Raw genomic sequence first — 13,548 nt, 5'->3', positions numbered from 1 at the left:
TTTGGTCTAAAATATTAATAGATTTGATATTTTATGAGAGATACATGTATCAGCTTCAAGATGGAAACAATTGCGAAGCCATAGTGATTGACTGTATGTAGTGCGCATCGAGAAAAGAAGTTGTTCTCCATTTCGCCATGTTCAATATGTTGGTAAACTATGCCTGCTGAAAATTTGATGGCGGGGAACACATGGGACTTCAAAGGCATCGCGCAAACGTTCTTCATGCGCTGCGGATCTTGGTTCATTTGCATAGCGCTGCGTGTGCGTAGCTTTTTTGAGTGATCTCCTTCTCAATAATACCTCCATGGTTATACAGTATAGCCTATTTTGCATGTACCTGTACTACCGTACTTTCTTGTGTAAAAGAAACAGTATTATTGTTTTATAATTATTACAGCAGTAAACAAGTAACTTCGAGCTTCGATGAAAACATGTAACGCGCACTACTACCTTGCCGACGCTTCCACCGTTTGTTGCTAGGCCGTTTCCGAATTGTTTACAGTACCAAAACGACTGTTTTGATTGGTTAAACAATTTGTGAGGATAAACTGACCAATCAAAATTGTAGTTGACATTCTAAGCTTTCCAACGATATCAAACTTGACACGAGTTTGACCCCGGAACACGATTGAAATAAACAGTAGTTTCGTGAGTATTTTAAACGATGATTTGCCTTCGTTTTTCATACTTCCGGGCTCGAGTGTCTAAAATCACGTTTTACAGTATTTTTGGTACTTAAATGTGAAAAATATTATTTGAATCCTATTCTAAAAAACTTAATATACATGTTTTTAATCAAACACCAAAATGAGCAAATTTGAACTTGTCTATTGTTTTGCCTTTATATCTTAAAATCGTTTAGCGACTTCCGACCGTTTTGGCTTGACATCGCCACAAATATACAGAAAAAGTACTTCAGTATGTTTTTCTGATGTGTAATTAGTACATTTACACAACAAATTCAATATAATTCATTTCCATAGCTAAAGGCTAACAAGAAACGCGTTTTGCTAAATATCTTAAAACTATGATTTTGGCTTATAATGCGTTCTTCCGAATCACGGCAGTATAGAGGGGTATGAAATAATGTCCATTATGAAACCACCGTGCCTGATCTCTGCTTCCTTGGCGGCTGCCAGATCGCGGGACGTCCGTCGCAGTTCGTCTTTCGTCTTTTCGAGAAGGACGGAAAGTTCGACACTCTCGTCCGCGCATTCTTCACGCGCTCTCGAGAGGTCCGTTTGCAATGCGGCTATCTCGTCTTTGAGAACGGTCGCCTCGCGTCTCTTGTTAGCGAGGTGCACCCCAACACATTTATCTTCCGTCGGTCAAATTCCTTCCCTTCTTTGAGGACGGAGATCTCGTCTTCGAGACCGACCGCTTCTCGAATCTTCTTCGCGATCGTAGCGTCCAACTCTTTCATCCTTTTCATGTTTCTTTCAATCTCTTCTTTGTAGGCCGTCTTTTGATCGTCCGTCTTACTTCCGTTCTGTTTCATTTTCTCTTCCATGGTGTCGATCTCGTTCCGCAAGTCGATCGCCGTGCGATCTTTGTCGGAATGCTGCTTTTCCATCCTCCTACTCTCCTTCTCGTTCTCATCCTTCAGGGCGGTTAATTTCTCGACATCCTTCCTCAGCAAAGACTCCTTTCGGGCGGCCTCGGCCAGCTTTTCCTTAAGAACGGCAACCTCCGTTCGCGAAGGTTCGCTTCGTGATTCTTCTCCGTTACATCCAACCATTCCTTCAGACTGTCGACCTCCTTCTCGCTCTCTTCCAACTTCTTCGCGACCGATCGTCGTTAACTGTCTTTGGAAGTCTCCACTTCGCGAGTCGCCAGTTGCTGATCCTCTTTTATCTTTTCGAGAATCGCCGAACGTCTTGCGTCGTCGTCGCTGTGTTCCTTGGAAGCTGTTGCCAGCTTTTCCATTTCGGCACGAAGTTCGTCTCTAAGCGAGCAGATATCCTTGTTCGCGTTGGCCGTCGAGTGATCTTTGTCATCCAACTGTTCCTTCAGAATTTCCACCTGCTTCTCGGTCTCTTCCAGCTTCGTCGCCGACCGTCGTTGGAGGTCCTTTGCAGCCACCGTTGCCAGGGTCGCCAGTCGCAATTCGTCTTTTCGAGTGTCACCGAAATCTCGCGTCGCTGCGATCCTTCATGGCTGTTGCCACCTTGTCCTTTTCCGGCAAGAAGTTCGTCTCTCAGATCGGCGATTTCCTTCTTCAGGTTGGTCGTCGCACGATCTTTGTCTGAAATCAGTCTGTCTCTGTCGCCGAGCATCCGTTTAGACGCACGAAGTTCGTCGTCGATCCATTCGATCCTCCTGGCGTTCGCTTCCACATCCTCCTTCAGGTTCCTGTTCTCTCTAAGAACCTCCGAATGACGCGTTTGGTCCTTTTTCAGGTCCTCGATCGCACTCTTCAATCGCATCATCGTCTTCCTTTCCTCCTCCAGATAGGATTGCGCTCGCTGCAACTCCTTCTCTCCGAGGTTCACTTCCATTTCGTACAACGACTCTTCGGGTTGCCGTCTTAACAGTTATCACTGCAATTCGACGTTCTTGTCGGCCATAGATTGCGCGTGCTCGTCTGCTTTTTTCGCGGCCGCCTCCACAATCCGTCTGTTTTTCACTTCCTCAACGTATCGCTTGCAAGCCGTTTTCAGGTTTTCTTCCAAGACGTCCCCCGCTTTTCGTACATGAACATCGCGGTCTTGGCGAGCGTCGACTCTTTCTTCAACGAGCTGATTTTGTCCACTTTCTCTTCCCAATCCTCTTCCAAGTCGGCGTGCGATCTCTCTCGGTCTTTCAGCTTGCGGACGGCTTCCTGCAACTTTTGCTGCAGCTAGAGTCAGCTCTCTTCAGGTGGCGGCTGCTTCGACTTTTTCCTCGCGTCTTTCAGATCTGATTCCAAGCGAACCAGTCCAGATCCCTTTCATTCAGGGCATCCGACTTGGAAGCGAGTTCGGTCTTGAGACGTTCGACCTCATCCTCCGCGATGCTGCGAACGTCTGACGATTCTCTCAACGCAGACATCTTCGCCTCGTGTACGTCGTCTTCTAATTTCTGTAAGACGACTCTGGCTTTTGTCAGTTTTTGTTCCTTTTCCTCAAGTTTCTCCTGCACCTCGTTCAGCTTCTGGTTGCCCAGTTCCAACGTACGTTCGTTCCCCTTCGCCGATTCAGATCTTCCAACGCGACGGACTTGGGAGTCGCCGGCGTCAAAGAAGACGTGGATCTCGCGTGCGTCTCCGGTTCGTCTGGGACTCGTCGACCGTCTTGAGATGGATCCCACTCCAGATCGTCGTTTTCGTTTTCCAGAAGGAATCCAGAAGTGTACTGCTTTAAGTTCGCGGCCACCCACTTCACGCTTGGCGTCAATAGCAAACTTTTCTCGTCCACGTAAGGTTTAAGATCTCCCGTCGGCGTCGCTGCCCCGTCGTCGTCGTCGGCGTCGTCTTCGTCGTCGTTGGTGGCTTCTCTTTCGATTGTTTCTTCCATGTCGCGATAGTCCTGCGAATTGAAGTCGTACGGAAGATTGGATGGAGGGCTTTCGCGATCACCCTTTCTTCTTCAAGATTCCGTCCTTTCCTCCGGTTCAGTGATCACGGGAAGGTCGCCGAGGACTTCGGAATCCAACACGGATTCCAACTCCGCCGAAGACGTCGGTGGCGTGACGAAGGTATTCTCTTCTTCGTCGTCGTACCGTTCCAAAGCATCGAAAAGATCTTCGGCGGCGCTGGCATCTTCTCGATCGTCGGACGTCGACGGACGCTCGTCTGGATGCGACCGGCTTGGAAACCTCTAAGACTCTATCATCTAATCTGTCTTCTTCAGCCACTCGACGCTCGCTCGATCTTCCTTCATTCCGATTTTTTACAAGGAGATTGTCCTGCCAAACTCGTTCGGCGTTGACAATTTCGGCTTCGATCCTTTCGTCGCTCCATTGTTCGACGATCTCATGGCTGCGTCCGAAGAGGAGAGTCCACGTCGAGGCTCGCCGAGGAAGTTCCTCGGCGGCGAGGTGGTGCACGACGCGCCGTACACGAGACAGGTCAAGACGAGATGCAACGCCGGGCTCCTACGATCGATATCGGATACGTATCATTAGCCGGTACGTGGTTCCGATCTCGACGTTCTTCATGAAAAAAGCACGAACGTACGAGCTTTTCTAAGTCTTCTTCGTCGAGACCGGTGTTATTTCTTCAGCAACAATTTTCGCGTCGAGTCGTTTTCGCGGGAACTGGTGAACAGCTTTCGACAGAACTCCTTCGCCATCAACCTCGTGTCCGGATAGTATTTGCATGTACGGCTTGGAATCGCCGATGTAAGGAGAGGACGACTCGATGCTGGGCACGGCTATCATCTTCTTGAGATCGCACGCGTACGCGATCTTGTTCTGTATCAGCTAGCCTTCCTTGGAGGTGAAGAGCTTTCTCTCTTTCTTCGAGTTCAGAAAGCTACCGTCGAGGAACAGACAGTCGCACATGGGTCTCACGCTCTCTTTCATCTCACTGTACTCGTTCGTCTCGAGAATCTTTGCCAGCAGGAAGAGCAAACTGCACAGGCATTCGAACAAACATTTGAGATCCAACGCGCCGTCCGGGTTCTCCTGGTCGGTTTCTATATCGCCGCACAGGTTCCGGAGGCGAAAGGGTCGACGAATCGACGTCCGACTCCGTTGACGCGCACCAGCTGAGGGGACAGACCCATCATCGAACCCGACGGTGCGTATCCGGATCTGTACCCTGTGGAAACCATGCGCATCAACCACGTCGGAGTGAGTTCGGTGTCAGCCAGCTGCGCGTGAACGCGCCTCTCGTAATGGTCGTCCATGTGAGATTGCTTGGCGTTCGCCTTTTCCGTCGGAGCCTTCCTCTTCTTCTCTCGGGATCTCGTCGATCGTTCGACGGCAGTCGAGGTAGAAGTGCCGGTGAGACCGGGAACTCTAGTTGCCATTACAGTTTGTTTTATATTTGTTTAACAACACCGACGATTTTGCAGCTCGCCCTTGTCATTAATGACAACCTGCGTTCGGCCGGGCAACCCAAGATGTGTTAGCGCTCGTCGGCTAGCAAACGCATCCGCAGCTGCTGCTGCATCATCTTTGCGCATGCACACGAATGACAATTTGACAAAAAGAAAGAAACAAAGACAAAAAGTTAAAGTTTTTAACGATTTAATTGTTTTATCCGAAACCTGCACACCTTCTCGCCCATCATCCATTGCAGCAGACTCGAACATTACGTCAGACTGGATGTGCTCACCTCGAATATCCGAGGCAGCAGCCAGTCTCCGGGAAGTGGTCTCAGCCGATGGAACCTAGGCAGTAGCACGAAGGATTTCTCGAAGCGAACGCCATACACGGTCCTCTTGAGCAGGTACAAAGTACTTTCGTCCGGGTTCGATAGCAAGAAATGCTTCTTCGATTAGTCTATTCGGAATAGCAGAGCAGAAGCGTCATCAGGTGGCACACGAACTGCTTGATGTCATCAAGAAACGATTCGTCGATCGCAGTACCCTCGTCCGGTAAACTTTCGGAAGAGACGTGCACAAGAAACGATTCTCTCAGACCTTGCATCAACTTGGTCTCCCTCTCCAAACTTTCTCACGACGATGTCCCTTCCTCTCTTCACGAAGAACGCGCGGTTGTACTCGCGTCGCTTTTCTCGGTTCGTGAGATTTTCAACACCCTGTCAACCGCCCCAGCTAACAATTTAACGTTAAAAAAACGTTATAAAAACGTATGAGTTTGGTTCAAAAAACGTTTTAGTAAAACGTTTCGAAAACGGAATTTTGTGGAGTTTTGGAAGCGTTTAAATAACCTTTCAATGTAACGTTTTAAAAACGTTATTATAACGTAAAAATAACCTTGGTTACATAAACTTTGTTCTTGTATCACGTTTTAAAAACGTTTTTAAAACGTTTACAAAGGGTTTTTATTACGTTTGTAAAACGTTATAATATTACGTTTTAAAAACGTAATTATGTGGAGATTTTAAAGCGTTTTAATAACGTTTCAATTTAACATTCAGAAACGTCATCATAACGTTATTTTGATGTTTTTAAACGTTTTTAAAACATTTTTAAAATGTGTTACAATACCATAGTCAATGTAACTAGAGTAATTTTTAACTCTAGTTACATGGACTTTGGTCTTGTAACACCTTTTAAGAATGATTTAAAAACGGTTAAAAACATCAAAATAACGGTAAAACTTTTGAGTTTGATCGGTATTTTAAGACGTTTTCAAAACTTGAACAAAGGCTGTACACTGAACCGTGGATATCCTTAGGTCGGCCTTTGGTCACATGTAGGATTCCAACTACATAGTGTTAACTTTGATGCTCCGGGACAAAAGAGGTCAACAATACAAAATTACTTACAATTATATAGCGTTATGTGTTTATCCTTTAATGTTTAATGCATCCTGTACTGTACTTAAGTATACTGTAAATTAGCAAAAGCCCCATTTCAATATAGAACAAAAGGATATACAATAATCAATATCCAAAAAAATAATAAATCAAAATCAAGTTAGAGTCAAGTGCTGACAATTCTATACTATTTCTGTAAGTACAGTTATTTCAGTCAGTATTTGGCAATTTCAATTGATTTTAAAAATGTCAAAGAAATATCAAAAATAAACAAGGGGCCTAGTGTACAAAACTCCATAGTGCACACTTTAAAATCTTAGATATTGAGAAAAGCAGATGGCTACACTCTCTCTGAATCTAGCCTTGACAGAGGAAATTCATAGCTGTTCTGTCACAATGGAACCATTTGCGAAGTAGAATGTTGTATCAGAACCAATAAAGAGGATGTGCCACAAATCAAACGCATTTACATAATATTGCTGTCGTCCTCATCGTTTTCATCTCTTCTGGAAACTACATCTTCTTCATTACAAACTTGCTTAAGTTTCTGTAAAAAGTGAACACAAAAATGTGTCAATTTAATCTACAGTCGGCCTTTTTTGCTTTTTATAATTAATGTAGAATGTAGGATGAGTTTTAGTATTGTTTTCTGAAGTGAAGCGATTTTTCATTACTGTTAAACTTGACTTAATAACCAAACATATTCTTTTAAGTATCTCATAGTAAAACATTTGCTATATAACAGCTATAAAACCATATTTTTATTAGTCCCAAGGTAACACCAACTCAATAGATTTAATTACAAACGTATGATCAACCTTGTTAATATATTATTTGACTGCTGAATATTAGTCCTATAAACAAATTCAACAGATTAGAATAATTACATTTATATTAAAAATAACATGTGTAGGCCTATGTTAAATATTTATGAAAAAATAATATAAGATAAGTATAAATTATCATGATAATTTAAAACTTTCTAATAACTTGTCTGAAGCCGTGATATTTGATATCCTTAAAACAATTAATTCCCATTCTAAATCAATGTATTAGTTAATATAATGAAAATAACAAATGAAATTATTTTAGGTAACTAAACTGTTTGAAGTGATCATTATGGAATGATAAACATACGCACGCAGTACATACAAGGTTAGCATATCATGCTGATAGCAGTGATAGCCCACCATTTCAATAATCAACAAACAATGACGTAATATTGTATAATAATAATAATAATAATAATAATAATAATAAGATAAAGCCTGAACTTACCGTATTTAATTATGCATACAGGGTGCCTTTACAGAAGAACAGTGGACTTGCCTAAATGCTGTTGAACTTTCTTCCCTCAGGTCATTGGTAACTAAAAGTAAACATATATTTATCAATTAATGGCATCAACCAAAAAAAATTTATTAAAGAAAAGTTAATAGACAATTAATATATAAAATCCACAAATGAGCTGCAGTAATACAGGTAACACAAAAATAGTATTCAGCACATTAAAAAATGGTGAATGACATTGTGACCTATTCCGACACTGAAAGCAGACTTAGAAATCTTAACTGTAATATTATAGCCAGCAACTTCTCATGAAAAATACAAAAACGTCATGCCTAAGAATCACTAGGCCTAAGCCTAGTAAAATTAATTAGATTAGGCCTATGTGCCAGTACCAGGGCAAATACAGGGCCGCTAGCATGAGACAGACAAGGCACATTTGCCTCATCTATCATGATATTCCTAGGTTTGTTCTTGATTTATAACTATGAAAAGGAGTTTTTGTCATTAAATACCTCGCAGTTCAATACACACTTAGGCCTAGGCCTACAGCACAGGATAACTGTAGAACTAGGCCTAGCTAGGATCCGTATTTAGATAGAACCATGTCACAAAACCAAAAAACCTGACGTCAAATAACACCAACAACAAACAAAAGCAGAAAACAGATTGTTTTCCCCCTAAGGCATGAGCATTAGACCCTCAACTCCCAGTGCGCCCTTGTGCTCCCTTTGCTAGAAAATCTGTTCCTACTTTTCTTTTTCAACCCTCTGGCTACCTACCTAGGCCTAGGGCTGGCTTGACGTGTTTTCCTAGCCCCGGCCCCAGGCCAGGCTTTGGCCCTAGGCCTACCGACGGCTCTGGCTTGATGACGTGTTTTTTATTGTGTTTTTTCTAAAAAACAATTTAACGTAATAATAAACTTACCTTCCATAGTTTCATAAAATTGTATACGATCAGATTAAAAGTTAGGGTTTCTAAAAGTATCAGCAGAAGATGAATTCAGAAAATGGACGTCACCACTGTTTCATGCAGTGCAATTTATAGAAAATAAGTAGCACGCCCTCAGTTTTCAGTTTGCGTACAAATCGTATTCCAGCTGTTATAGCGGGCGCTGTTTACAGACCCGGAAGTAAGTTGGTGCTTTGTTTTGTAAACAATACTGCCCAATCACAAGGCTTAGCTTTCGAAAAAAAAAAAAAGTTTCGATGATGTCATCATCCGGGGACTTTAAATTTCACAATAGCCTAACCATGCTTGTCTTTTCATTTTGGAAAGCGTAGAAAATAATATGAGAAGGTAGGTGGAATTTTGCAATTTTTTAAATATATTTTTTGCTGCCAATTTTATTGTAAACTTGAAAAGCATGAATTTCGAAATCGTCAACTATTTTTTGACTAAGGCATGTAGGTTTGTCTAATATAACACTTGAATAATTATATATAAAAAAATTGTGATGTCGTTTTTTTGTACCGTGTAAAAACGTGTGCAGCACCAGCAGGTTAGTATTACACGTGGGCTATGGTCTTGTGTACAACATTCACGACCATACGGTATAATGTTAGAGACTGACACTTACCCTACCTACCAATGTAGACAAACTTTGAACTAGGTAGGCATAGACCGTCACATCTATAGGATCCTATAGGATTATTTAAATAGATATCCTTTAGGAATCCTATAGGAATCATATAGGAGTCATATAGGAGTCGTATAAGTATTCTATAGGAATTTAAATATGTTTCCTATAAGATTCTTAAAGAAATCGTATAGGAAAACTGCAAGATTTTTAAATGAAACAAATAGGAATCTTATAGTTATCCTATAGAAATGCTATAGAATGCCTAAAGGAATCTTATAGATTTTCTAAAGGAACCTTATAGGAATCTTATATGAATTATATAGGTATGTTATAGGAATCCTATGGGTTTCTTATATGAAATTTATAGAAATCTTATAGATATCTTATTGGAATCTTATAGGAGCCTTATATGAATTATATAGAATAGTTATAGATATCTTATAGAAATTTTATTTGAGTCTTATATGAATTATATAGGAATCCTGTAGATATTTTATAGGAATCTTATAGATATTTTATAGGAATTTTACAGATTTCCTTCTGGGATCATATAGGCGTCCTATAAGAATCCTATAGAACTCCTTTAGTAATCCTAAAGTTATCTTAAAGAAGTCCTATAGATTTCCTAAAGGAATCTTATAGAAGTCTTATATGAATAATACAGGGTCCCTATAGATATCCTATAAGAATCCTATATGGTTTCCATAGGATTCGTATGGGTGTCTTATAAGAATTATATAGGAATCCTATAAGTATTATTTTTATCCTATTGATTTCCTAAAGGAATCGTGTATATGTCTTGCAGGAATCCTCTGTGAATGCTTTAGTTGTCTCATAAGATTCTTATAAGAAAGCTGTATATAATGATTTATAACAGATTCATATAAATTTCTTATTTTGTAAATATATACTGTTTGTTAACGTTAATGCAAGCAATGATTGCTTAGTAAGTTGTTATTGACAGGTTAGCTGGTTGTTGACATCCGTTGGTTCCGCAATATTGTTTGCATACACAAGCAGTATTGAATGACTGATGCGTTTGATTTCGAGCTGGAGTGGTTACTGGACGGAAAAATAATAATGGCTTAAACAACTCCTGCAGACATTCAAAATACACTGAGTTCAAGATATACAAACCATGATTTCTTTAATTAAAAACATCAACTATGCATAAATTGCATACACCTTCACATAATATTGTTCGTCTTAAGCCTTACTGATGCACATACCTCAAATTCCAGCAGTACCTAAATGCTTTACAGTCTTCAAATCAGTTTTTTTTTCTGTAATATATATTAAGGCGACAACTAGAGTTTATTATACAAAACCGTGTTCAAGAATCTGTCGCGTTACAGGTGTGTATAAACCAGCAATTTTCTGTATGATATTGAAGCCGGAGCTGTCTATATCCGTGCTTTTTCTTGTCAAATGGTAGCAGAGTAAATTTGAAATCTTGCTGAAAGATGCCATTGTAGATTTTGCAGAGTGACCAAACTAGGTTTGAAATATTGAATCAAGATGGCTTCGGATTTTCACCCTTGCTTCTCATGCTGAAAGATTTAACAAAACAATTCTTTAAATCAGAGCAAAGTAATACCTACAGTTGTCTTGTGCATTTTGAAACTCTTTTTTGAAAAAAAAAAATGAGTCATGAAAAATAATAATAATACATACACTAGATCAAAATAAAGAATTGAGGGGCTTGGCAAATAACCAAGAACTGACAGTTGGAATATGATTAATGCTCTAATTGTTTTAACATCTTAAATCATAATAATTAAACAGATTTTACTGTTTAAAATTTGTTTGTGTCTTTAAGGCAAGTAATTAATTAGTATTGAAAATGTATCTTAAAATTTTCTACCCACATTTTAAATTTTGTATTTTCCTTGAACATGAATGTATTAAAATAAGAGTATGATATGCGGTAGCTAAAATAAGAGACTAACACACTTCTCAATCATAAGTCGGTTAATTAGTTGTTCCATCATTTCTAATATTGTGCAATATACTTAAAATGTTAATATCCTTTATGCAGTAGGCCTTACACACACATTATTGATTAGTTGATAACCTCCATCATTAGTAATAGTGAGTTCCTATATTTAAAGTGTTAAAAACTTGAAACTTAAAAAAAAATATTCACCTTTGGAAGTCAGGTAATTTCCTGTTTCTCCGACTGCCGCATTAAGGCTTTAAACGAACATCAACGCTTTCTTACTTGATGAGTTTTCACTGAGAAAAATTCATTTACCAACAAATTCTGAAAGAAAGTCAACATATAATGATTTTTTGATATTTTGTTTTGCAAACCCACTGTTCGACGAAAATAAGGATTTAAAATAAAAATTAAATTTATTTTTGATTAGTTAGCTCACCTGCTTCCATGAATTGGAAATTGAGAAAAAAAAAATGTTTATTCTGTTCTGTAACATTAATTTACCAGGTAAATTTGTTTACATAAATTAGAAGAATTTAACAGATCAATGCAAATTGTTGTAAATACGAGGGAGTTGTTGGTAATAATGATAATAATACCAGTAGCATAGGCCTAGCCTATAGAGGCCTATGCCTACCTCTAAAAATCATTAAAATAATCATATCATGGATTTTTACAATAATAAATAAGTGAGAACACGGCCCAATTTACCACACTCCAATACTTCCATTATAGGGCAGGCCAAGCCTAGCCCTCTTTAGCATATCCTCAGTTCTGTCTTTTCTTAATAAAAGGCCTAGGCTAGATTCGGAGAATCATAGCATGCTTGTTATCCCCTAGGCCTAGGCTCCTAATCCTATGCCTAGAGATCCAATCCAAACCAATTCAATTTTTGACTTAAAAGACGCATTATACTAAGCCTAAATGCGCCAATTTAAACAACATTAAATTAATATTAATATAAAAACAATTCTTACCAATTGGTACTGCTGAAATCTTCAGAAAGTATGGTTATGCCTGCAGTTTTATCCTCATGAATGTGCACTGAGAAAGAGCTGTAATCCACTAACAAATTTCAGTTAACTGATAACATTCAAAAAAGCACCTTTGTTAATTTCCATGGCCTTCAGTGATAAACATGGATAAAGTGACCAATCACATTGGTGATTTGAGATTATCCGTGGTTGGCTGAACAGCTTAAATGACAACATCTGTTATTGTTAGCTTGTAAACTTGTGTTTTAAAGTTGTATGTTTTATTATACACGATTTAGTATAGGCCTAGACTTTGGCTATGTATTGTTAATTATACTGCCAGGATTTTCATAATATAAATATATATTTTTTTAATTATTTCAGCAGAACAGGGAAACAGGGAAATCTCCCAAAAATATGACAATTGAGAGGTTACAAAGGCTTAGAAATAATGTCAAAAGTAGGCCTACATATGTATTGTGGGGGGGGGGGTGTTTTGGGCTCTTTGATAAAAACAATATTTCCTATAGCAAAGGAAACTAGGGCTAAATTAATTTTTAAATTCTTAATTTTTGTTTTCTAAGTCTGCTTCTAATAATAATAATAATAATAATACGGAAACACGATTCCTATCATTCTAATAATAAACCGAAAGGTTCCTATAAGATTTATAAAAATACCTACAGGATTCCCATAAGATTATCATAATAAACCTATAAGGATTGTATAAGATTATCATAAACCCATAGAATTCTTTTTTTAGTCTAATAATATACCTATAAGAATCCTACAAGATTCTAATAATATACCTATAGGATTTCTATAAAATTTCAATGATATACCTATAGGATTCTTATAAGATTCTAATATTAAACCAATAGGATTCCTATAAGATTGTAATAATACATCTATAGGATTCCTATAAGACTTTAATAATAAACCGTTAGGATTCCTATAAGAGTCTAATAATATATCTATAGGATTCCTATAAGATTTTAATAATATATCTATAGGATTCCTATAAGATTTTAATAATAACCCTTTAGCATTCCTATAAAATTTTGATAATATACCTATAGGATTCCTATAAGATTTTATTAATAAACCTATAGGATTCCTATAAGATTCGAATGATATACCAATAGATTCCCTATAATATTCTAATAATATACCTATAACATTCCTTTAAGATTCTAACAATATACCTATAGGATTTCTACAAGATTTCAATAATATACCTATATGATTCTTATAAGATTCTAATAATAAACCAATAGATTCCTATAAGATTTTATTAATACATCTATAGGATTCCTATAAGATTTTAATAATAACCCTATAGCATTCCTATAAAATTTTGATAATAAACCTATAGGATTCCTATAAGATTCGA

At 38.6% G+C, this 13,548-nt stretch overlaps 1 protein-coding gene and 2 long non-coding RNA genes across 3 annotated transcripts; all 3 read right to left on the bottom strand.

The window, feature by feature from the left end:
* Positions 1–1,255: 1,255 nt before the first annotated feature.
* On the bottom strand, positions 1,256–2,501 carry LOC117109043. The gene is made up of 2 exons (XM_033251270.1): positions 2,130–2,501; positions 1,256–1,948 (listed from the first exon to the last, which is right to left on the bottom strand). The coding sequence occupies exons 1-2, from the start codon at positions 2,499–2,501 to the stop codon at positions 1,256–1,258; spliced, it is 1,065 nt and encodes a 354-aa protein (XP_033107161.1).
* A 3,834-nt stretch (positions 2,502–6,335) lies between these two features.
* LOC117109046 lies at positions 6,336–8,969 on the bottom strand. Its single transcript, XR_004445455.1, has 3 exons — positions 8,588–8,969; positions 7,652–7,742; positions 6,336–6,920 (listed from the first exon to the last, which is right to left on the bottom strand). It is a non-coding gene; the product is annotated as an uncharacterized LOC117109046 (long non-coding RNA).
* A 1,403-nt stretch (positions 8,970–10,372) lies between these two features.
* On the bottom strand, positions 10,373–12,443 carry LOC117109045. Its single transcript, XR_004445454.1, has 3 exons — positions 12,159–12,443; positions 11,389–11,505; positions 10,373–10,792 (listed from the first exon to the last, which is right to left on the bottom strand). It is a non-coding gene; the product is annotated as an uncharacterized LOC117109045 (long non-coding RNA).
* Between the last annotated feature and the right edge of the window lie 1,105 nt (positions 12,444–13,548).

Source organism: Anneissia japonica, unplaced genomic scaffold (genome assembly GCF_011630105.1).
Source record: "Anneissia japonica isolate Jap-2015-1 unplaced genomic scaffold, ASM1163010v1 scaffold1863_len523710_cov156, whole genome shotgun sequence".
NCBI lineage: Eukaryota > Metazoa > Echinodermata > Crinoidea > Comatulida > Comatulidae > Anneissia > Anneissia japonica.
Note: the sequence above shows the minus strand (reverse complement) of the source record. Positions and strands in the feature narration are given on the sequence as shown.

Coding starts and splice junctions, on each gene's coding strand:
- LOC117109043 (XM_033251270.1), bottom strand. CDS start 2,501: ATGGAAGTGAACCTCGGAGAGAAGGAGTTGCAGCGAGCGCAATCCTAT. Junction 1,949..2,129: donor CGCAGCGACGCGAGATTTCG/GTGACACTCGAA, acceptor CTGCTCGCTTAG/AGACGAACTTCGTGCCGAAA.